The sequence below is a fragment of the Vulpes lagopus genome, chromosome 16, assembly GCF_018345385.1.
Source record: "Vulpes lagopus strain Blue_001 chromosome 16, ASM1834538v1, whole genome shotgun sequence".
In the NCBI taxonomy this organism is placed as follows: Eukaryota; Metazoa; Chordata; class Mammalia; order Carnivora; family Canidae; genus Vulpes; species Vulpes lagopus.
The window spans coordinates 16,136,994-16,160,421 of NC_054839.1; the positions used below are offsets into that span (position 1 = coordinate 16,136,994).

Sequence of the window (23,428 nt, forward strand, 5' to 3'; positions counted from 1 at the left end):
CTTTAAGGATGAAACTAAGTTGAAAATGTTAAGAGAACAAACCCGAACTTTTTCTAAATCTTTCTTCCCTTAGCACCCTATCGGGAATCAAACTGCCCTGTATTCAAGCCCATTATCTCAGGATAACTTTGAAATATCTCACTATCTTCTGTTATCCAGAAGTGACCAAGTCAGAATTGCTGATTTCAGATGTCACTATTTTTCCATGGTAACCTCCCAGGGTAAAGGAGTGTGTGTGTGTGTGTGTGTGTGTGTGTGTGTATGTGTGTGTGTGTGAGTGAGAGAGAGAGAGAGAGAGTATGTGGTGTGTGTGTGTGTGTGTGTGTAATATATATGTATATTTTGTTGAGAGAATGAGCAGTATGCACAGGCAGTGGGGATGGGCAGAGCAAGAGGAAAAGAAGCCCCAGGCAGGTTCGGCACCAGGCATGAGCCCAGTGGGTGGCTCAAACCCAGGACTCCAAGATCATGACCTGAGCTGAAATCATGAGTTGGACCCCTAACTGACTGAACCATCTGGGTGCCCTAAAAGAGAGTATATTTTTGATATTCACTATGAGCATCCAGGTTATTCATGAATAACCAGCATAGGTACTCATCCTTTTCTTTATTGACTTTTCCCCCCCATATTGTTACTATTACAATAAAAAGCTCAGCAATTCCTCATTAGCTGTTCTGTTTATGGCTATTGAGTAGAAATACTTTCCTTCCACCTTTTCCAAAAGTCAATCACAAATTACTACAATGCTTTTTGCCATCACACGTGTCAGTAGCCCTGTTTCCTTCATTAGCCAAGTCAGCCCTCAGAACTGTCTTCAGTGGCTTCCAAAGAATTAATGATCAAAACTCAGTTATTAAATCCAATTCTCAGTGAATCCCTGGGTGGCTCAGCGCTTTAGCGCCTGCCTTCGGCCCAGGGTGTGGTCCTGGAGACCCGGGACTGAGTCCCACATCAGGCTCCCTGCATGGAGCCTGCTTCTCCCTCTGCCTGTGTCTCTGCCTCTGTCTCTTTCCTCTGTGTCCTTCATGAATAAATAAATAAAATCTTTTTTTAAAAAAATCCAATTCTCAGGCTTTATGGGGTTTGTCAGCAATCCCTTCCTCTTCTTACTCTCAAATCTTCTATCCTGGTCTTACTCCTACTACCATGATTGACAGGTGAACTCCTCTGTCATCCTGTACACATGCATTTCCTTCTTAGGCTGAATATTTGCTTTCCAACACTAAAATGTTACTTCTTCACTCCCCCAAATTATTATATCCATATGATTTCTTAACCTGTAATTCTAAATTTAAGTTTTGTAATAAGTAAGTGCTATTAAAGAACTACTGTCTCCTGGTATCTATGTGAGGTGAAGGATATGTTAACTAGCCTGATTTTGGTGACCATTTCATAATGTGGACATATATCAAAACATCAAGTTGTACATCTTAAATACATACAACTTCTATTCCTTAATTATACCTCCAATAAAGCCAAAACAATCCCTATCACTTCCCATGACTCACATTTTTACATATTCAAATTCCACATTTTCAGTTATGTATATTAACATGTGGCCCGTGGGATACACGTATGTATTTATGTCGCCTCATTCCGCTCGTCTGGGTGGTTGCTGAGGTCCAGGGCCACATTTCACATCTTCTTCACAAGTGCTTACATAAACTCTAGCATAGTGTCATCATCTCAGTTCTCAATTTATATTTGTCTATGATAATGGGTTAAAATTACAATGGAATAATGAAAATTAGATTTAAAAAAGCTATTTATTGAGAAATGAGAATTTAACCCAATATTAACACTACTTTCCAGAAGCCCTGGATCAAAAACATTAAGTTGGTAGAATCTTATTTTAATCCCTTATTTTAATCACTTGTAATTCAGTTGTCATTAGCCCTTCATTCTAAAGCCTTAGGAAGCCATTATTTGCTATCTAAACATCACCAAAATAAATAAATAAATAAACATCACCACCTGTGATATGATCTAACTCAGTCATGAAATTCAACATACCCATTTCACTTAGCATCTACTATACTCAATAAATATCATGCGTATAAAGATGAATAAAGCACAGGACTTATCACTTCACTAATGAATTTTTCACTTTATTTAATGCATTAAAACTCAGATTATAATGTCCTTTGCAGAGCCCAAGTGTATATTTCATTTTCATCTACAGCCAATGATGAATTTTTGTTTATACCTTCCTTTATAATTTTTATAGAATCCATTGCACATAGGCATATGGAGATCCTAGAATAAAAGAAAACAAAAAAGGGCTAAGAAGACTAAATTTTCTAAAAGACTAAATTTGTCTTGTATTTGTTTCCAAAAACTAGATCCCATTCTTTCTCATTCTATATTTTGCTTTATTGTTAATCTCAGATATTCACTTGAATTCCTTAATGTATATAAAGTAATAGAACTGGACCTAAAAATCCTTGCCCATGGATGAATCTCAAATTCATTGACTCAGCCATGTAAAATGTTGAGTACTTACTATGTGTTAGAAAATATGATAGAAAGCTATTAAGTAGGAAATGAGAATCTATCCTAATATTAAGCATTCTTCACGTTTTTAAATAAGCTGATTGAAAGCTCAAATTCATGTAAGTAATAACTAAATTCTGCAATCTACACATATTAGCATTCAGAAGATTACAAGTTATTTGATCTATCACTCTTTAAATTCACACTTTAAATGACAAATTCCTCATGGGTGTCAAGTTTCACTTTTGAAATGAGGTCTGTTCAAGTTTGGATTTTTGCATATTGCCAAGTATAAACACTGAGTATCAATACTCACCTGTGTTATGACAATGAATACAGCAATGCCAGTGGATGCAGGAGTAGAATCCCACTGGAGAGGTCTGCTTTGAGACTTCTTCATTCTGACTATTGTCCAGCCCATGCATAGACTCAGAAGCAGGTATAACATTTGAATTTGGGAAGCAATGTCAAAAACTAATGGGAAATGAGAACAAAAGTCAACCAAGTTTTTACAATACAAAGGATTTGGTCCTTTTTGCATTGAGAATGTAATTATTTTTTAAGCACAAAAACATAGGCATTTTCAAAGAGAAGTTGATAAAATTCAATAACAAAAGATATTCTTGTAGAACTCTAAAATTAAAATTTTGCCATTAGGTTTGTAAACATTTCTGAAAATAGAACAACGGCAATACTCTATATGTATCTTTATTAAGACCAACTTTAAATCTCTTTGTTTCCCATTTTTCTTAGCTTTTCTAACTACATAATACTGTTCTCTGACTGCTTATTAATTGACTGCTATTAAAATAAACACATTTTAAATGTAACTTCTGCAATATGGAGAATACTAGTACCTTTATTTCTGAGTTGTTAATTTTTTAGATAGCTGAACTATATCATGTGAGCTTCTTTTCTAAAACTATTAATAAGAAATAGCATGACAATAAAACACAATGGCTCTTGTAACATTCAATGATGTTGGCTTTAGTGTTAGTCCCGAAGACAAACGAAATGCTTCATGTATTAGTGTGATGTGCCACCAGGTGGCCATCACTGACACTGCAGGGAAAGACTGCTCCTTTCAAAAAGGAAGCAAGGAGACCACCTGCATTCAGTCCTGCGCTTGGAGAAAACAATGCATTTTTATTTTGGAAACTAGTATTTATTGACTCAAAAAGATGATCACTTTCTCATCCTGGGGTATTTTTATGTGGATTTTGGAATAAACATGATCAGAATGCACCAAAGCAAAACTTTCTTCAAATCGCCAGCCATACCTTAGACGTCTACAACTTTTACTTCTATATTTATATAAAGATATTCTTGCAGAAACAGGTAAAACTAGCTGTACTATATTAAAAAGTTACAAGCTGAAAACCTATTAATGATACACCCTTTCAGATATATTTTGATCATTTTCTCCCTACTCTGGATATTCTACATTTATGCTTATATATTTGTTATAGCGAATTCTAATAATGAACTGTCACTATATTTGAATAGTACAAAATGTCATGGCCTTTCAGATCAAGCACAATTTTCTCTCATCACAGATTTTAAATGACTGTGATGTCAATTACTTTTATTTAACATCTCACAAATACATATTCCGTTACTGGAAGAAGTCAGGCAAAGGAATATTCCTGCATAAGTTGCTAATTAGCAAAAACAAATACCTGAGCCCTGATGTTCTGGCTCATTTTTTGTATAGTAAGTGTGAAGCACATATTAACAGAATGTCAATATGTAAGCATTAGGTAGAACACTGCTTATTTGACACTGAAAGATAACTGTAGATAAAATAACAGGCCACATAAAAATCCTATTCTGTTTGATTTTATTAAGAATCTTGACATTTTAATCATTTAATCAAATCTGTTGTCTGAACACCAACATTTAGTAACATTTATAGTAGTTTAATAAAAAGAAAAAACTTTGCTTTTTAAACCTACAGTGAAGATGCCAGCCTAAAACACTATTTTGTATACAGCAGACACAAAACTTCAAAAGTCCTTAATTTCAGTGATAGCTTCCACTCATGGGTTTTTGTGTGCTTTGCAAGTTCTAAAATGCATAAGCTAAATTATTTCTCAGGTTCCATTTCAGCTTTAAAATTCTATGGTTCTATTAAACATCCTGAGTCACCTAAGAGACAAGAGCAGGAGAAACCAGAGCTCCCAAAAATGTTCAAAAAAGAGAAGCAACTCTTCTTCGTGTCCAAGAGATGACCAGTATGTGTCCTCTTCAGCAGGAAAACAAAGTTTCTAGAAGGTTTAGAATCTTAGGCAGCAAGATGAGGAAAATGGGTTCTGTGATTACTACAAGATTACCACGAGCTACCCTATTAAAGAAAGATGAGACTATGAGAGAATTATGGAAATATTTTAAAAAGTAAATCCTAGAATGGTTGCATATTCAGAATTTGATTTTTTACAGCAAATCTTGACTATTTTTCTGGGACTGAGAATGGCATTCTAGATTGTGGGAACTTTTAAATATTTTTCCTATCATGCTTAGTTGAAAATTTACTTCATAAAAGTTCCTTGTATAAATAAAAGAACAAAGCTGTGAGGTCAATTCAATTACAGGTATACTCTCTGACTTTCGATCAGAAATAGCAAAAGTCAAAAAAGGGATCAAAGGAGGAAAACAACCTTCAGCTTTAGGATTAGAAAACTTGAGTCTGAGTTTTGTCTCTACCCCTCAGAACTACTGACATTTGGAAATGTGCTTCCTGCCAATGAGCCCAGATTCTTTATGTGCAAGATAGGTGTAAACGTCTCCACTTCATCAAGTTTTTACTGAGATAAACAGAGAATGCATATAAACATGCTCCAAAAACAATGACAAATTACACACATGACCTATTATCAAGAAGAAACTATACAGGACAGATGGGAACTAAATCTGTAACCTTCTTTTCAGTGGGGCTGAATTCTAACCAACCCTGGATAGAAAAATTCTATCAGGACAAAAAATAATTGACAAAAAAGAAAAACAAAACAGAGGCAAATAGCAAATTTATGTTTCAAAAAATATACCTTAGAAAGATACTCACATTCTGCCAAACTTCCCATAAAAGGTATTCCTATTCCATCTTTGGAGTAACTGAGGAATTGAAGAGAAGACTATTAGTGTAAATTACAAATGTGAAGAGATGGTTCATAATCAAAGGCAGCATAATTTGGGGGAACTAATTAGGATTAATTAGATGTAATGGTGAACACAGTTTTAGAGGTTTCAAGTTACCTGGAGAAATGAATGTAATTAGCTAAAGCTGAGCTGGCTTGCAGCAGCAGTGCAGTTGTCAGAACCTTTAGGATCACGTGCATAGGCCCTCCTTTCTTGATAGCCTGCCACAATGACTGAGCATAAATGCAAGCAAGCACAAAGTACACCAGGACTAGGAGGAAAAAGAACTCATGTAACCCTGTGAAGAGAAGAAAGGAGTTTGCTTCAGTACAACAAAGCCAGTAATAGTGTGGGGTGGCTTTTAAATCTTCCTGACAAAATATTTCTAAAACTGTTTTGTTTTTTTCTTAACTGGAGTCATAGCTTTCACTTATGTATGGAAAAAGAGGGAAATTATTAAAATGTAAACATTTTTTTACTTTGGGATAAAGGTTTAAATATAAGAAGGCAGATTAAAGTAGGTAAAGTCAATCTCTATAAAAGGATCCTTAGGCAATAAGCCTGAAGACTAACCATAAGAAAATCGTAAATTAAAACAAGGATGTTAGCATTCAGTCAGACATACTTTTTACCCCCAAAGTGGATTACTTTAGTATGAAATTTAGGAACAGATTTTGTCAACAATAGCTTAATATACTCTGACAATGGTTCTCAAAGTGCAATCTCCAGACTAGCAGCATCAATAGGGAACTTGTTAGAAATAAAATGCACATTCTTGGGCTTCATCCCAGATCTACTATATCAGAAATTCTGGGAAAGGGGACCAGCAAGCTGTGTTTTAATAAGCCCATCAGGTGATTCTGATACAAAAACACAGCTCTGGAATATACCACTATCTTACATTTCCAGTGGAACAAAGTTTCAAAATACGTTATGACCGCAGTCCCCTTCTGAAGTAAACTATCTGCAGCTCGTCAAAGAGGAAATTCTATGGTGACCATGAGACCCTATCCCACAGTTGGCTAAAACTGTAATACTTGACCAAATGGCCACCAACCCAAAGACTAACTGCTGGCCACCAGAATAATTTGGTTCTCAAAGATAAGTCAGGCTAATCAGTCTCTCAGGAAATCAAACCACAAAACATGGAAAGAATTAGGCAGCAGAAATTGAAGTTGAAAGGAGCTGACGTTGAAGTCAAATCAGGCCACAGTGAAATAAATATTCTGAGTAAGCAGAAATATCAAACAAGCAAAGGGAGCTGGTTGGTAAAGACAAGAACAGAGTAAACGAGCAGACTTTATATTAAAAACAGTGCCAGTTGTTAAGCAGCCTCTAGTTCCTACCAACAGCTTTCCAGTAGAGTCTTCATGCATCCCATGATATGCATCCCTTTTTCTGCGTCACCTGAATCTTTTGACTGTGTCTTCATTTCTCAGAAATATCAGAAAATTTTTATCATAACCTAGAGGAGTAGTTTTGAGTTTAACATCTTACTTACACTGACTTAGTTACATCTAAAACTAGTTCCAAATATTAAGATTTCATATTATATCTAAATACCACTGGAGTATAATGATGGTGGCTGTGAACAGAGCTGTCTCTACTGAATCTGTGGATGAACAGTCTAAACTGCAATCATTTCCATCCAATCATGAAGCTGAATCTGCTCCAGTTTACCATTTGAGGTAAACTCTAATCAGTGGGTAGAGAAGGGAGTATTAATTTTGAAAAAGCAATCTAGAAGATACAAATAGTAGAAAAGCAGTCAATAAACAGTTCAATCTCAATCATATTTTTGCAATGGTTAGGGGGAAAAAGGGAGATAAGTAGTATTTCAGCCACTGGGTGTCTCTCCTGCTCTACATATATAAATGTTCACTTCCCTCATCCAGGTGAAAAAGCATGTTTAGATTTCAGGAAGAGAAGATCAAATAACTCAAGAGGCATAAATTCTTTTTAAACTCCTTACATAGGCAGCATTCCAGCTTTATAAATAATGGGACAATAAGCCTGGGATTGTTATAGTAATGGAACAAGACAGAAAATATGCTAAATGTATTAACACTGTGGGTCAGTAAAATTCTTTATGCAATTCTGTCTTTTGAATCTTAGCTTTTATTTTTCCTTCTTAGTATAAAGAATTAAATATGGCATTCTTTTTGTTTTATTTACTCATAGTACTTTACAGAGTATCTATTACAAGATAAAGTTTCACACTCCATCTGGTTACAAATCCGCTATGAAAAGAAAATCCTCAGACTATTTACTGAGTAATCAGAATAACATAGGAGGAAGGTACTTTTGAAAAGAAGACATCTGTTAGTAGCAAAAAAATGTTTTAGGAATAATCAAGATTAAATGTACCTTACAGAAAAGCTAACATTATAACCAACAAATTATTTCCTTCAGATAAAGTATTAAATAACCTGCACTAGCTCAAGACATTCGTGTCTTGTACTTTGTTCATTTACTATTTTTACCTTGATCCTGCCCAAAAGATAGTCTAAAGATAAAATGTGGATTCTGTACTCACTGTTCTTTTAAATAAATCCCCTCTAGAAAAAAAAAGTCTGTTTTTTTTTCTTTTCAGTGATCAATTTTACTTTTGTCCTGTTACCATCCATCACAAGAAAACAATCTATATTTGTTCACTGTGAAATTAAATTCTAATTTTTAGATAGGTGGGTACTAAGTATTAAATTTCACCTATACACAAAAGAAGAATACAGTTAAATGAGCACGCAACAGGCGGCAAACACATATGTTATAAGGAAATGTGTAGATTTTAAGGCAAGCTTAATGGGAAAAAGCACTGGCAAAATTCAGCAGGAAGAAAACTTACAGGAAAGCTTCAAAAAACTCAGCTCCAGCTAAATGATGGGAGATGGGAGAAAAGAAGGTAAAGGAGACAGTCACTGGGTCATGGGTGCAGCACTGGAACACTCCCGCCTACCCCAATGTCCAGGCCACCCTCAAGTGTTTCAAGATATATCCTAATTAGTCTAAACTCATCACAGAAATTCCAACACCCCTGCCAATAAGGGGTATGCCTAACCCTTTACTCTCACGAATTCGTCTACCCTTATCTTCCTTCTGACACTTTCACTTACATTTCTCTTATGATGTTGTAAAGCAAGGGCACGTGACCCAGTTTTGACAGGGAAATCTGATGAGGAAACTTCTAAGAAAGGTTTCCTTGCTCTCAAAAAAGAGATACTGAATTTTGTCATTATCTAGATTCAATGCCCACAAAGTGAACTGCAGTTAACTTTGAACATGAGGGAGCTAGCCTAAGGACAAAGCTGACAGTCAGAAGATAGGAGGGTACAGAGATGCTAAATAAACCACCGTGAAGAAGCCTCAGAAATTCTTGTTATATAAGATAATTTCCTTATTGTCTATACTACATGCATTAAAGTTTTCTATTACTTTAAAGCAAAAGCATTCCAACATGTTACCAGAGCCAATATCTGGAATCTTAAAAACAATGAGATAGCAGATGTGACAGAGAATAATATTCTGATGAAAACCAGACTACTTTGGATGATAATACTTTAATTCTCAGGATTCTGACTACTTATTTTGGTTTCTAACAAGAGCACAACTATAGTCAATGAAGGTTCTAATTTTTTTAAAAAGATTTTATTTATTTATTCATGAGAGACAGAGAGAGAGAGAGAGAGAGAGAGAGAGAGGCAGAGACACAGGCAGAGGGAGAAGCAGGCTCCATGCAGGGAGCCTCATGTGGGATTCCATCCCGGGTCTCCAGGATCACACCCTGGGCTGAAGGCAGTGCTAAACTGCTGAGCCACCCGGGCTGCCCAGATTCTAATTTTTTTAAGAAGCAGTTTTACTTTATTCTACCTTACAATATAATATTCCTATGTAGTATTTTGTCAAGTAACATCATCCTTGCCTTAGTTTTTTTTTTAAACCTAGACCAATCTATAAAATATGAGATTAACTGCAGTCTAATAGCTACAAAATACATAATTTGTTTGAAAGAAAGCAAATTATAAAATCTAACCAGAATAACATGTAACATTAATTGCAGCTACCCACACCAGGTTATTCTAATTTAAACTCCTTAGACATATGGCTTAATAGTCAATTCTCAGTAAAAACCGTAGTAAATCAATTTTCCCTACTCAGGGCAGAAAATTAGACAAATGAGCAGAAGTTTCTAAAATGAACTGGGATTATTTCTTGGAAAGAAATTCCACACCTGAGGCTACAGAAGTAGGAAGAATCCTTCTCAAGGGTCTACTGTAAAACCAATACGATACCAACCAATGTGGGACATGGACTTTTATTTTTTTACTTTTAAAAGATTTTTATTTATTCATGACAGCACAGAAAAAGGCAGAAAGAGCACATAGGCAGAGGGAGAAGCAGGCTCCCTCTGGGGAGCCCAATGTGGAACTTGATCCCAGCACTCCAGGATCACACCCTGGGCCAAAGGCAGACACTCAACCACTGAGGCACGCAGACGTCCTGGGACATGGACTTTAAGATCATTGGTTCTGCACATTAGAATCAACTTGGAGCTTTGACAAAGCTCAGTTGCCTGGCTTTCACTCCAAAACCAAATCTTTCTAAGTCTCAGGGGGTAGACATTTGTATTTTTTTTAAAGTTCTCCAGATGTACAGTGATGGGTTGAGGACCACTGATTTATTACACTTTGATGTAGAATTAATCATATTTTAAGGGTTTTAGACATTTTAATCAATAAGATGATGTGAGTCCCTAGGAATTAAGCCAGCCACATAACAACTTTGAATACTTTTAAGTACTGCTGGTACTTGTTAATAATCAATCCCCACAGATTAACCTTGCACTGAATCATGCTTAATGAAAATCCATACTATAGTGAGGTTTTGCCCCTCATTTAAATGTTTGTTGGTGACATGACCAATGTAACTTTCTCCATTCTAGTATAAGACAGATTTCAGACATAAACATAAGCATCAAATCAAACTCAGTCTTGGAGAAGGTAGCTCAGAGTCAGGACTAGTTGAATGAGAATGGTTCATGTGAACCCTAAGAAAAAGCTAACCATTTAGGATGTTGGAAAAAACACCAGAAGATATGGACAAGGTTCAGGGTGAGCCAGGGCAAGTATGGCTGACATTCAGTGGCCCAAAGGTGGCAGAGGCCACAAATGTGACCACTCTAGGGCCTACAGTCAATGTTCAGATGTGTAATCAGGGATGAGGAAAGAGACCATAAATGAAAGCCTGGATAAGGAAGCAAAACAATCACTATAGGATCTAGTAGAATCTCATGCATCCACAAAATAAATAAAATAACCTCCTTTTTTTTTTTTTAAAGATTTTATTTATCTATTCACGATAGACACAGAGAGAGAGAGAAAGAGGCAGAGATATAGGCAGAGGGAGAAGCAGGCTCCATGCCAGGAGCCTGCCGTGGGACTCGATCCCGGGACTCCAGGATCGCGCCCTGGGCAAAAGGCAGGTGCCAAACCACTGAGCCACCCAGGGATCCCCATAAAATAACCTCTTGAGCTACAGGCAAATTTGCCAGGAAGGCAACAGGTGAAAGAGCTTTTGGATTAGACTACACCATAGGCTGTATAGTTTGCACATAAAGTGACTGTGCAAACAAAGCATTCAGGGACTGTTGAGTCTTTACCAGTCCTAAAAATAACTGTCACATGAAATAATAAAGACTTATGGTTAAAAGGGACTTCACAAGCAAATTAGTCTCTATCCAATGCTATCCAATGTCTATCCAATGCTATCAGTAGACCTGGGTTTCATCTGTCTATCCAATGCTATCAGTAGACTAGGTTTCATCAATGCCTTTCCAAACTACAGAAGATAAATGCCAAAGTTTATAAAGATAAAAAAATGGGGCACCTGGGTGGCTCAGTGGGTCAAGCAATGGACTCTTGATTTCAGCTCAGGTCATGATCTCAGGGTCATGAGATCAAGCCCCGAGTCGGGCTCTGTGCTGGGGGGCTTGGAACCTGCTTGGGCTTCTCCCTATCTCCTTCCTACCTTCCTCCAATCAATTAATCAATCAATAAATATAAAAGAAATGGTAGGACTGAAATAACTTTTCGTAATGACACATACTGATCCAAACTACTATTAAGAAAAATTTAACCTTTAAGTTTGTTTGCATTCAAAAATAACTCGAGTAGCTTATCCCTTTTGTCATTTCCTTCACAAAAAGAACTTTATTTAAAAATGTTTGGGTTCCCATTGTGTCACCATGTAAATATTTTTCAGACTAAAAGATATTAAAAAAATTTCTCTCTTCATACATTAAGTTACTGGTGACCTGGTGTCCATAACACATGTTCCTTGGGTTAAATTTCTAGCTGTGGCAATATACATTTTGAACTAGGCAATTGGTTTCATCTAATGTAGTCTCAATTTCTGTTCTACCTGCACCCACTTATCTTGATGGTCAATGAGATTTAATGGGTTGAATTTCTCTCTAAGCAGATTGATTCTTCCAAATGGGTAATGAACTCATTAAGAAGTAAACTCCTAATCCTTTGTTTTGATAGACATTCTACAATCTCAGTCTTCATTCTGACATGTTAATTTACAAATCTACTAAAATACTGAATAGATGTTTATCATTAATCACAAGAAGTTGTTCATTTCTGTTTGGGCTAGGAATCTTGCTTCTGTAGGGCAATACGTAGTCAATCTAAAATTTTGACGAAATATTTATGGAAGTAAATTGGATTTTGGAAACATTACAAACTTTGATCATTCCTAAAATGGTTGCAAGATCCCACAAAGACAATCCCTAACCAGTTTACACAACTTGGTGAAAGGACAGCCACATAAAGTAGTGCAGTTTCTATCTCACTTAAAAACTGATTTTCCAATTTAGATTGCTCTATTTATTAGCATTTTTCTGTTTATAAAGATTAATGCTAGGTTATCAAAAAAGCAAAAAGGTTTAGAATGTATAGAGAAAACTAAAAACCATCCATAATTCTACTACCCAAAACAAAGAAACAATCTGTTAATATTTTTGTCCCTCTTTCTGCTTAATTCTCTGCATTTTTTAACATACTTCAAATTATAAAATATAAAGTTAAATGTTCTGCTTTTCTAACTTAATATTATAGCTATTAAGATGCTGTAAGAGGATTCACTTACCATCTGCCTACTGTTGGACATTTGTTTTTAATTTTTAATATTCAAAAAACATAACAGAAAGATATTTGTGCATAATTTTTTTTTCTATATTTAGGATATACACTTATATATATATTCTTACCAGATTCTCCAGCACCAAAATGATCAAATGGATTCCCTTCAGCATCTGGGTTTAGTAACATCATTTCAAATGAGATATCTTCCACCTGAGAATTCTCATTGTCATCTCTGCACGTATACTTGTCTGCATAAAACACATGCCACGTTTGTGGATATGGAATCTGGGATACTGTCAGATTATGTTCAGTCTGATTCATGGTCACTTTAAAGAGAAAGAAAATAGCACTTTCAAAGCAAAACTCTCAAATGTTTTCATTGTTTTAGTCATATAATCAACTCACAGAACTCTTTTGTTTTGTTCTTACTGTCTTGAAAATTGAAGCCCTGGTATAGTACTGGAATAAGGTCTGTAAATCATAAGGCAGATAAAAATAACGAATCTTAACCAAAGGAGTCACTATAAAAGTATTGTGAAACACCACAAATGACATTTTGAATCTGAATTTTAAATATTTCAAAGTCTTCAAGTAGATTAGTAACATTAAAATCTTTTTATTGTGGTAAAATATACATAAACATAAAAGTTACCATTTTAACCTTTTTGAAGTGTACAGTTCTATGGCATTAAGTACATTTCACAATGCTGTGTAACAACTGCAGTGATACTTTTGAAAATTAGATTTGAGTTAAAATGGAGCATTCAACTCAGGTAATCATTATTATACCTAAAAACTATGACCAACAAATACCTTCAAAAGATTTTCCAGAATCTTTTTCTCATTGATCATTCTTTAAAAAGGAACTGAAAGGAGAACATAAATGACCAGAATATAAGAGCTGTTATACTGGGTCAGGTCTATATGGAGGGGGGATGGGGAGTCTTATGAATGCTGGCATCACACGGATCTGTGTTTGAATCCTGACTCCAATACTTACTTACCTTCTGTGTAAACTTGAGCAAGTTATATAAGTAATGACACTTTCTTCATCTGTAAAATGAAGGTAATACTTAGAGCAAAGAGCTGATAGGAAAACTAAGTTATAGGAGTCACTTAGCATGACACCTGTCACACAGTAGTTACTGAATTATGGGTTCATTCTCCTTTTCCTTTATTTAAGACAAGGTAGTTATACTAATAAGTGTCCTCCAGGGTAATCCTGCTCCCCTCTAGTGATTTGAAAATGTGTAGGGACAGTTCTGTTGTCACACAGTTGAGAAGGTCCTTGGAGGGAGGCTGTACTAAGCCTCATGCAATCCAAGGTAAAGTTTCATATAATAAAGACCTGTTCTGTCCCAAATGCCAATAGCAGCTTTCTGAGAAACACTTAATGATGTCTAAGATGCCTTCCAAATTTGAAACTATGACTCTGACTTAAGAGGCACTCACTAACACCACCACAAAGTTGTAGGAGAGTAGTGTCTCAAACACTACATATAATAAAAAGAGTAGAAGAGTTAAAGGAGGAAGTGTTGGTGCTATTACTTAACAACCTTGCAACTCACCAAATAAATTGCTTAACCTCTCAAAATGTGCTTTTTCAGTAGTAAAATTAAGATACCTGACTTGTCTAACTCAGAGTTCTTATGAGAAGCAAATGAGACAGTATATGAAAGTCCCATGTAAAGAGTATAATTCTATACAAAATATTCTTAAAATATAAGATTATGATGGTCTCAATTGCCAACTCTAGATTGCCCCCACAGCATGCCAGCTACTCTTGATCTCTTTCTCAATTGAAGAAAAAATCTTTTTAAAAAAGATGTTATTTATTTATTTGACAGAGAAAGAGATTGCATAAGCAGGGGGAATGGCAGAGGGAGAAGCAGGCTCCTCACTTTCTCAATTGAAGAAAAAATGCTTTTTATTTTTTTAAAGATTTTATTTATTTATTTGAGAGAGGGAGCACTGAATTAGGGCCAGAGGGGAGGGAGAAGCAGGTTCTCCAATGAATGGGGATCCTGATGTGGGACTTGATCCCAGGACCCTGGGATTATGACCTGAGCTGTAGGCAGATGCTTAACCGACTGAGCTACACTGGCTTATGAACTTATTCATTTTCTTAGGTGTCATGATGCTATTGTTGTTACGGAGAAAAACGTCCCTACTCTTTTAAGAAGCAAGCTGATATATAAGTGGGGCAAAGTGCTCATGACATCAACAGCTTATTTTTATATGCTTTGATTAAATACAAAAATCACAAACATACAAATACAAAGCAATGTAACAAAATATTAACAGTTATTGAATCTAAGCAAAGGATATACCAATGTTAGCTGTACTACACTTTCACTTATTGAAAACTTTCCAAATAAAATGTTTAAAAAATGCTATTTTGGGAGGCACCTGGATGGGTTAGTTGTTGAGTGTCTGCCTTTGGCTCAGGTGGTGATCCTGGAGTCCTGGCATCAAGTCTTGCATCAGACTCTTAATAGGGAGCCTGTTTCTCCCTCTGCCTATGTCTCTGCCTCTCATGAATAAATAAATACAATCTTTTTAAAAAATGCTATTTATAAGTTGTCTTTAGAAATGAGATACAGGTCAGGAAACAAATTTTGAGGACTTAGACTTTACACCTGGGAATTTCATGAACTATATTTAAAGTGGATAAGATGATTTTGTTAACAATGCCATAGCATTGCTTATTTGGACTATCCTAATTTAGCTGACGTTTATACTGTTGTTTTTTGGTTCATTTATTTATCTTTTTACTGTATAGCTTCTTAAAATTGTAGCAAAGACTCTAGTTTCCATTAAATATTTGAAGACCTTTAATATGAATTTAATATACGATTAACCTTTTAGTGGCTCAGAAATTAGGCTTTTAAAATGTGCAGCTCCACAATTACATAATCTGGACCTTATAATATAAAGGTTCTGATATGTTGCTGTTTTATCACTTGCACTCTTTTCTTAGATAAAACAACATAAAAATTAACCATTATATTTTTCACCAATATACTTTTTAATGTTTTTTCAAGTATACAGATTTACATCAAATAAAAACAAAAGTGTGCTTCTAAAGTGATAATGGCCTTCAGTTTTTTGTCTTGTGGCCTGTTTCAGTTTTACCAAGCCTGGGAAACAAGCCTCTTGACAAAACTGTATGTTCATTGTTTTTGAGACAAAAGACTACCACACAGCATGCATATTCCATGCTGATGTAATTAGTATTTCACATATTAACAAAACTTGAATTGCAGAGAATAATGTTACATGGCTAGCTGCCCAATCATGTTATAAAACAAAATGAATACTGTTAACAAAAATACACAGAATAATAAAATGCTAACACTTTTAAATGATTTATAAAATATTCCAAATGCACAAAAGGAATTACTGTGCATGATATTAAAAAATACTGAAATGTTTTATAAGTAAAATATTAGCTCTTGTAACCTGACAGCAAATTACCCTGAATCTCCTCGTTAATTTTTTTTACATAAAGTCATAATTTTCAGTGCTTTTAAATGTCTCGTTTGCTAGCTTTAAAAACCTACAAAATAGTTTTTATCATTTTTAAAAAATCTGATATTTTATGACTTTACTAAAAGGATGATTGAAAAATAATTTCTCAAACATTAATTTGGGGCAATGTATACTCACAAGCAACATTTGACACTAAGGAATTTTTCAAATCTGCTAATCTTTTTTTTTTTTTTTTTTAATTTTTATTTATTTATGATAGTCACAGAGAGATAGAGAGAGAGGCAGAGACACAGGCAGAGGGAGAAGCAGGCTCCATGCACCGGGAGCCCGACGTGGGATTCGATCCCGGGTCTCCAGGATCGCGCCCTGGGCCAAAGGCAGGCGCCAAACCGCTGCGCCACCCAGGGATCCCAAATCTGCTAATCTTTTCATAGTTCACAGCAGCATCAGTTAAGGTTTTACATAGAAGTTTGGCATAGTTAATGAACTCATTACCAAGTAGGCAAAAGGCTATTGCTTCCTAAAAGTCTCATTAATGGCCAGGAAATGAGAAATTATCTAAAAATATGTGGTACTACTACATAGTGATGAATTTAAGGATATGCTTTTTGTTTCAATGCATCAAAGGTCCTGAACAATTACATACTATATATACAATAACTAATATGTAAAAGTTAGAGAATATAGATTTTCTTAAGACTTGGCTTTTGTTGCTGGGAAAAGAGTTGATGAAATTTGCAGAAACTTAATTTATTTCAGGTCCCAAAATTTAACAAAACAATTTTCATTCCTCACAAATTCTTATTTTCTGAGATCTTCCATTCCAATAACTCCAAAGAATACCCTTGCATTCAACAGAAGAATAGAGAAGAAGGAAAAATAGTCTGAGAAACAACTGTAAGAGGTTTATAAGTTATAGCCTTATATATAAGCAACTCCATCCTAAAGAGTTATAATTAAAATTGCAGCAGTTTGGTTTTCAACCTTCTTGTGGTATGGATAGGTAAACTGAGGCTCGAAGAAAACAGGCAGTGATTCTCAGTTTAGCAGTCTTTCCATTGTACCATGCTGTCTCCCTGTACAGAAGGTCTGTGACCGAAGGTGTATGACTGATACAAAAATGTTTTTGCAAGTGCATATAATACATAGTATGATATTAGCCAGGGAATATAAAAAACTAAATCAATTACTACAGCTCAAACAGCCTGCTAAGTTTTTACTGGAAGAAAAAGACCAAATACAAAGCAATCAAACTACCAACCAAATACAAAAGGTGCCAAATACAAAGCAATCAACCTAGCAACCAAAAAAACCCTCAATCTCTTCCACAAATGGTGCTGGGAAAACTGGACAGCCACAACCAAAAGAAAGAAACTGGGCAACTTTCATATATATATACACAAAAATAAACTAAAATGGATTAAAAACCTAAATATGAGACCTGAAATCATAGAAATCCTTAAAGAGAACACAGGCAGTAGTGTTTCTAACATCAGTTGCATCAACATTTTTCTAGATATGTCTTCTGAGGAAAGGGAAATAAAAGCAAAAATAAATTATGGGAACTATATCAAAATAAAAATCTTCTGCACAGCAAAGGAAACAACCAACAAAACAAAAAGACAACACGGGAGAAGATACTTGCAAATGACATATCTGATAAAGGGTCAGTATCCAAAATATATAAAGAGCTTATACAACCCACCACCCAAATCCCCACAAATAAACCATTAAAAAATGGGCAGAAGACATGAACAGACATTTCTCCAAAGAAGACATACAGATCGCCAACAGACATCAAAAAAATGTTCAACATTACTCATCATCAGGAAAATGCAAATCAAAACCACAGTGAGTTATCACCTCACACCTGTCAGAATGGTCAAAATAAAAAACACAAGAAATAACAACTGTTGGCAAGGATAGTGGAGAAAAAGGAACCCTTTTACATTTTTGTTGGGAATGCAAACTGGTGCAGCCATTCTGGAAAACAGTACGGAAGTTTCTTAAAAAAAAAATTAAAAATAGAAATACCATATGATCCAGTAATTCCACCACTGGGTATTTATCCAAAGAATATGAAAACATTAATTTGAAAAGATACACACACCCCTATATTTACTGTTGCATTATTTACAACAGTCAAAATATGGAAGTGGCCCAACTGTCCATTAATAGATGAATGGATAAAAAAGAAATATATACACACACACACACACACACACATATGTACACGCAATGGTATAATAGTCATAAAAAATGAAATCTTCCATTTGCAAAAATGATTCAATAATCAGAGAAAGACAATTACCATATGATTTCACTCATATGTGGAATTTAAGAAACAACACAAACTAACAAAGAAAAAAGACCCCCTACCCCCCCAAAAAAAGACTCTTAACTATAAAGAACTGAGGGTTACCAGAGGGTAGATGGGTGGAAGGATAGGTGAAAATGATGAAGGGGATTAAGATAACATTTATCATGATGAACACTGAGTAAGGTACAAAATTGTTTGATAACTATATCACACACCTGAAACTAATATAGCACCCTATTAACTATACTGGAATTAAAATTAAAAAACAGAAACAGAACACCCTTCAAGTCCTAAGTTCTATGACAATTCAACCTACAAATACTTAGTAAAAACTTAATTTCATTCTCATAGTACCATGTAACAAACATTCATAGTACTTACCACTATTCCAATTCACATTTATTTACATTGATCAGATTCATTCCTGTCACCCTCACTAGCCTTAAGGACCAAGCAAGTGTATTTTGGTCTCTGATTTATCACAAGTGCCTTGCCTAGTACATGAAACAATGGGAGTGCTCAGTGAAATGAGTAGACCAAAGGAGCCCTGCTGCTCTGATTGATTTTATAACAAGTAAATAAGATGTGAAGTGGTAACTAGAATATGTGCTGTGGAAGAAAAACAAGCTATAGAAACTCAAGTGTTGGGCAGCCCGGTGGTCAGCGGTTCAGCGCAGCCTTCAGCTCCAGAGCGTGATCCTGGAGACCCAGGATCGGGTCCCACATAGGGCTCCCTGGGTGGAGCCTGCTTCTCCCTCTGCCTGTGTCTCTGCCTCTGTCTCTCTTTTTCTCTCTGTGTCTCTCATGAATAAATAAATAAAATCTTAAAAAAAAAAAAAACTCAAGTGTTAATAACTAAATGGAGGGAAGAGCCAAAGAGGGAAAGAAGAACAAATAGAGGAAAAACCTATGCAAAGGTACAGGATGGCAATGAAATAAAAGCAAGCCTACAAGTAAAATGAGGCAGAAGGGGACAATGCTGTGAGATAACCTGGGGGGTACACGATGGCTAGACCACGATGGCTTTGCTGATCTGGTTAAGGAGACCTGTCTGTGTCCTAAGAGTCGCAGAAAATGACTGGGGTATTTCTGGGTGTGATGAGGAAGTTATTGTGTCATGATCAAATCTGCTGTTCAGAAGGATCACTCTGGTTATAGGGGGCACCAGTATGGCTGTAGTGGCTAAGTAGAGACTACTGCATCAGGCACAAGATTATGGCGGCCTGGAATAACATGGTGGGGGCAGAGATGCAGAAAAATAGATGAATTCCATAGATACTTCGAGGTCACTTACTGACAGATTGGGAGGGGATGGAGAGGGCGAAAAGGGAGGGTTGGAAGACTCCATGGGTTCCAGCATGTTTACTGGATAGATGGTGGTGCCAGTTCCTGAAACAGGGAACACTGCAAGAGGAAGACAACCAAGTTTGGATGGGCAAAATGATGAGTTGGTTTTGGACATTATAACAAGTGGAAATGGAAGGCTAGAACTTTTTACACATAGGTGGAACATTTAAATGACCAAATTGGTATGGAAAAGAAAAGATAACTGATAATGAATACTTGCACAAATTTCCCAGTTAAGTTCTGAAAATCAGGGGAAAGGGAAAATTATGTAACTGTCTCTTTGATGTCTGAATCTAGTCATTCAACATTTCTTCAGCATACTGTCAACGTCATCTTATAAATCTAGATAAAAGATCCCCACATCCTGCCCCACAGGTTGGCAAAGATTGGGGGAGCTTCTACTCTTTTTTTAAAAGATGTATTTGTTTATTTGAAAGAGGCAGAGAACATTAGGTCGGGGGCGGGGGGAGGCAGAGAAAGAATCTAAAGAGGACTCCACACTGAACGCAGAGCCTAATATGGGGCTTGATCTTGCAACCCTGAGATCATGACCTGAGCTGAAATCAAGAGTTGGGTGCTCAACCAACTGAGCACCCATGCACCCCTGGGGGCTTCTCTTCTTTTTAATTTTTTTTAATTTTTTTATTTTTTTATTTTTGGGGTGGGGGCGCTTCTCATCTTATCCGTATTCTAGCTAGCTGCCTTATGAGGGACCCAGAGAGCTGCTGAGACTAGGAAGACCAGAAGTTCAGAAAATGGCAATGTTTCACTTGACCAGATTACAAGAAGATTCAGACTCGCTGATACGCAGAACGGTAGCAGAAATACAAGGGGGGAAGAGGGAGAAGGATAATTCCTATTTTTTCTCATGGCCGCTTCATATTTACTAATGTCTCCTACAACCAATTAACTTCCAACGGTAAAATGGGTAGCACAGTATATGCTCTTCATTTCTACAGGAATTAAAAAAGAGTTTCACTAATTCTGGATAGTGCACCCTAATACTTGGGATAATGTTGATGAGAATGGAAGGGTTTAAGGATACAGGCAACTAGGATAACAAAAGTAGAGCTTCTCCAGAGGCAAATCTAGAAGTGTACAAATGATGCCATGTTGGTACATCCTAAAATGACATACTGTGTCACCACACGACAATGACATGTTGCCAAACAGCATCACTTCTGCTAAATCATACAATTAACTGAGATAATACATGTTTAGTGCTTAGTTCAATGCTAGGAAATAATAAGCATTCAACAAATGCTGTTATTTATCCCATGCTGCCACTGGACCAAAATACATTTGCCATATTGATATGAATTACTTAACTTGTAAGAAGTCCGAATGAAGTAAAGTATGTATTTATACATTATCTGGATATTTTTCAAAAATGCTTAATGATAAAGGGAGGGAAACGGCATTCTATCCTTTGATCAAGGAATACTTCAGCTTAAAATGTACTAAACAAAATGTCATCATGATGTGATGTGTCATGAAATACCTTGGTATGAAAACAAAAACTTAAACATTTAGGAGGAAAAAAGAACATATCTACTGATCACCGAAAAAATGAATTACTCACTTGTCAACTGAGCTTTGGATAATTTTTCACCACAACTATAACCATGACCGCTTTCCTGTAGCTTTAGCCATTCCTGGGCTTGGAACAGATAAAGTTTAGCTTCTTTTCCAACAGCTACTGCTATGTTGTTGATTCTGACGCAAAGAAGAGCATGGTCACCTTGACATTAAAACAAAAATTATTAACTACTTTTGTTTGTTACAGAACTGACATGATAAGACAATTTGACACCTCTATTTATCAGAATAGGAATTTAAAGAGCAGTTTTTCTTGTTGTTCTTATTTTTTTAATTTTTAAATTTAAATTCAATAAACTAATATGTGGTATATTATTAGTTTCAGAGGTAGAACTCAGTGATTCATCAGTCTTATATAATACCCAAGAGTACAGTTTTTCTTAAATCTCACTCAACTAGGTAGACTACATTGGAATAAATATCCTATCCAGGTGCAAATCAAGAGACTACTCTTATTAATTATCCAAATTAATGTGTGGTATCTCCTTACACTTCCAATGAAGAGTAATGCCATTTCACAGAATACACAGCAACATCTGCTGTACCTGGACATTCACTATAACAGAACTTTTGCCTCATTTCACAACCACTCCACATCTTTAATATTTGTACATAAACTCTCTATAGAAATTTCCCAGCAAAGTTTCTCTTGTTTTCTAATATAACATGCATGTTAATATTTAATTATACTTTTAATGTAAAAAAATAGGCATAGTTAAAGAGCAAGAAAGTTTAAAGAAATTAGTTAGGGGGTAGACATTTTACACCTGATAAAAAATTTGACGTTTGTGACTTTTACAAGAAAACCTGCAGAATAGATGTTGTGAGACATTACAGAATAACCCTGGTTGCACACACTGAGTACATTTCAGGCCCTGAATGAAATGGCAAAAAGTAGTTGTCTCTAGGACTGTCGATGAGAAGTAAAGCAGGAGACTTTTTTTCATTTTAAGATCTCTTCTCCTGTGCTGTTGTCACATTTGTTATTATAATTATCACTTTGACTAAACATTTTAAATAAATGTAAATGTATAGTATGTATCAAGGAAATGTCCAAGTCTCCTACATACATTGATTATATTATAAACTATCCAAAATTTTAGAAGTGACTCGAAGGCTTAACATCTTAAATTGCATTCTTAGTTTATTATTTCAGTATAGTTTGGTATTATTATTTTTACTAAATTCAAATTCACTAAAAACTGGTAATAATAAAAATACATATATACACACACATAGAAAGAGCACGTATGTGTGTTAATATACTTGGAATACTCAACTCCTCAATCTTCCTTGAGATACATGATTTTCCTGTTTCTCGCCCATGTTTACCAAGTAATCATGAAATATCCGGGTTGTCTAAGTCCCTCTGCTAGTCATGAGTGATAACCACATCATAGCTTCTTACATACCCCAGGTTTTCCAGGGGTCAAAAAAACTAAAAATGTGACCTAAAAAATAAAGTGTTTCTTTATCAAAAAAACTAAAAATGTGACCTAAAAAATAATAATAAAGTGTTTCTAAAGTTTTTTCTTCACCCAAATTCTGTGCCACACTGAATTTTGGAAAACTAGGTTACATTCCCTTCTCTCAACTACTTTAAACATTCTGAATTAAAAAAAAAAAAATTCAGGTTCCTCTGCCTTTTTACCACCAATTCTGTAATTCTGCAATATATGAAATTTCCATAACAGCTTCTTGTTTCTATTATTATCGTCTATTATCTTATCTTATTTTCTATTACCTTGTCTTCTCTTATCCTCTCTGGGGATACCAAAATAGATAGCTTCGTGTTTCTAATATCTTATTCTTTCCCATTATTTTCTCTTCTATTAATCTCTGTGGGACAACAGCCTGACGCTGCATCTTTTAATGCTAAAAAACTGTATAATCAAG

General features: G+C 35.5%; 1 protein-coding gene across 6 annotated transcripts in view; it reads right to left on the bottom strand.

Annotated features, from left to right (window-relative positions):
• Window positions 1-23,428, bottom strand: part of GPR180 (G protein-coupled receptor 180) — a 41,118-nt gene that overhangs the window by 16,607 nt on the left and 1,083 nt on the right. For 3 of the 6 annotated variants that reach the window (XR_005984094.1, XR_005984093.1, XM_041731321.1), the window contains exons 2-6: window positions 21,516-21,674; window positions 12,900-13,100; window positions 5,747-5,927; window positions 5,556-5,605; window positions 2,811-2,968 (exon numbers count right to left, since the gene is read on the bottom strand). Coding sequence is in view for 4 of the 6 variants with exons in the window: in XM_041731321.1 (XP_041587255.1) it covers window positions 2,811-2,968; window positions 5,556-5,605; window positions 5,747-5,927; window positions 12,900-13,100; window positions 21,516-21,674 (749 nt within the window). In the remaining 2 variants the exon portion in view is untranslated. Of the gene's footprint in view, window positions 1-2,810; window positions 2,969-5,555; window positions 5,606-5,746; window positions 5,928-8,474; window positions 8,503-12,899; window positions 13,101-21,515; window positions 21,675-23,428 lie in introns of all 6 variants that reach the window. The other 3 variants (XM_041731323.1, XM_041731324.1, XM_041731325.1) reach the window with 3 other exon arrangements.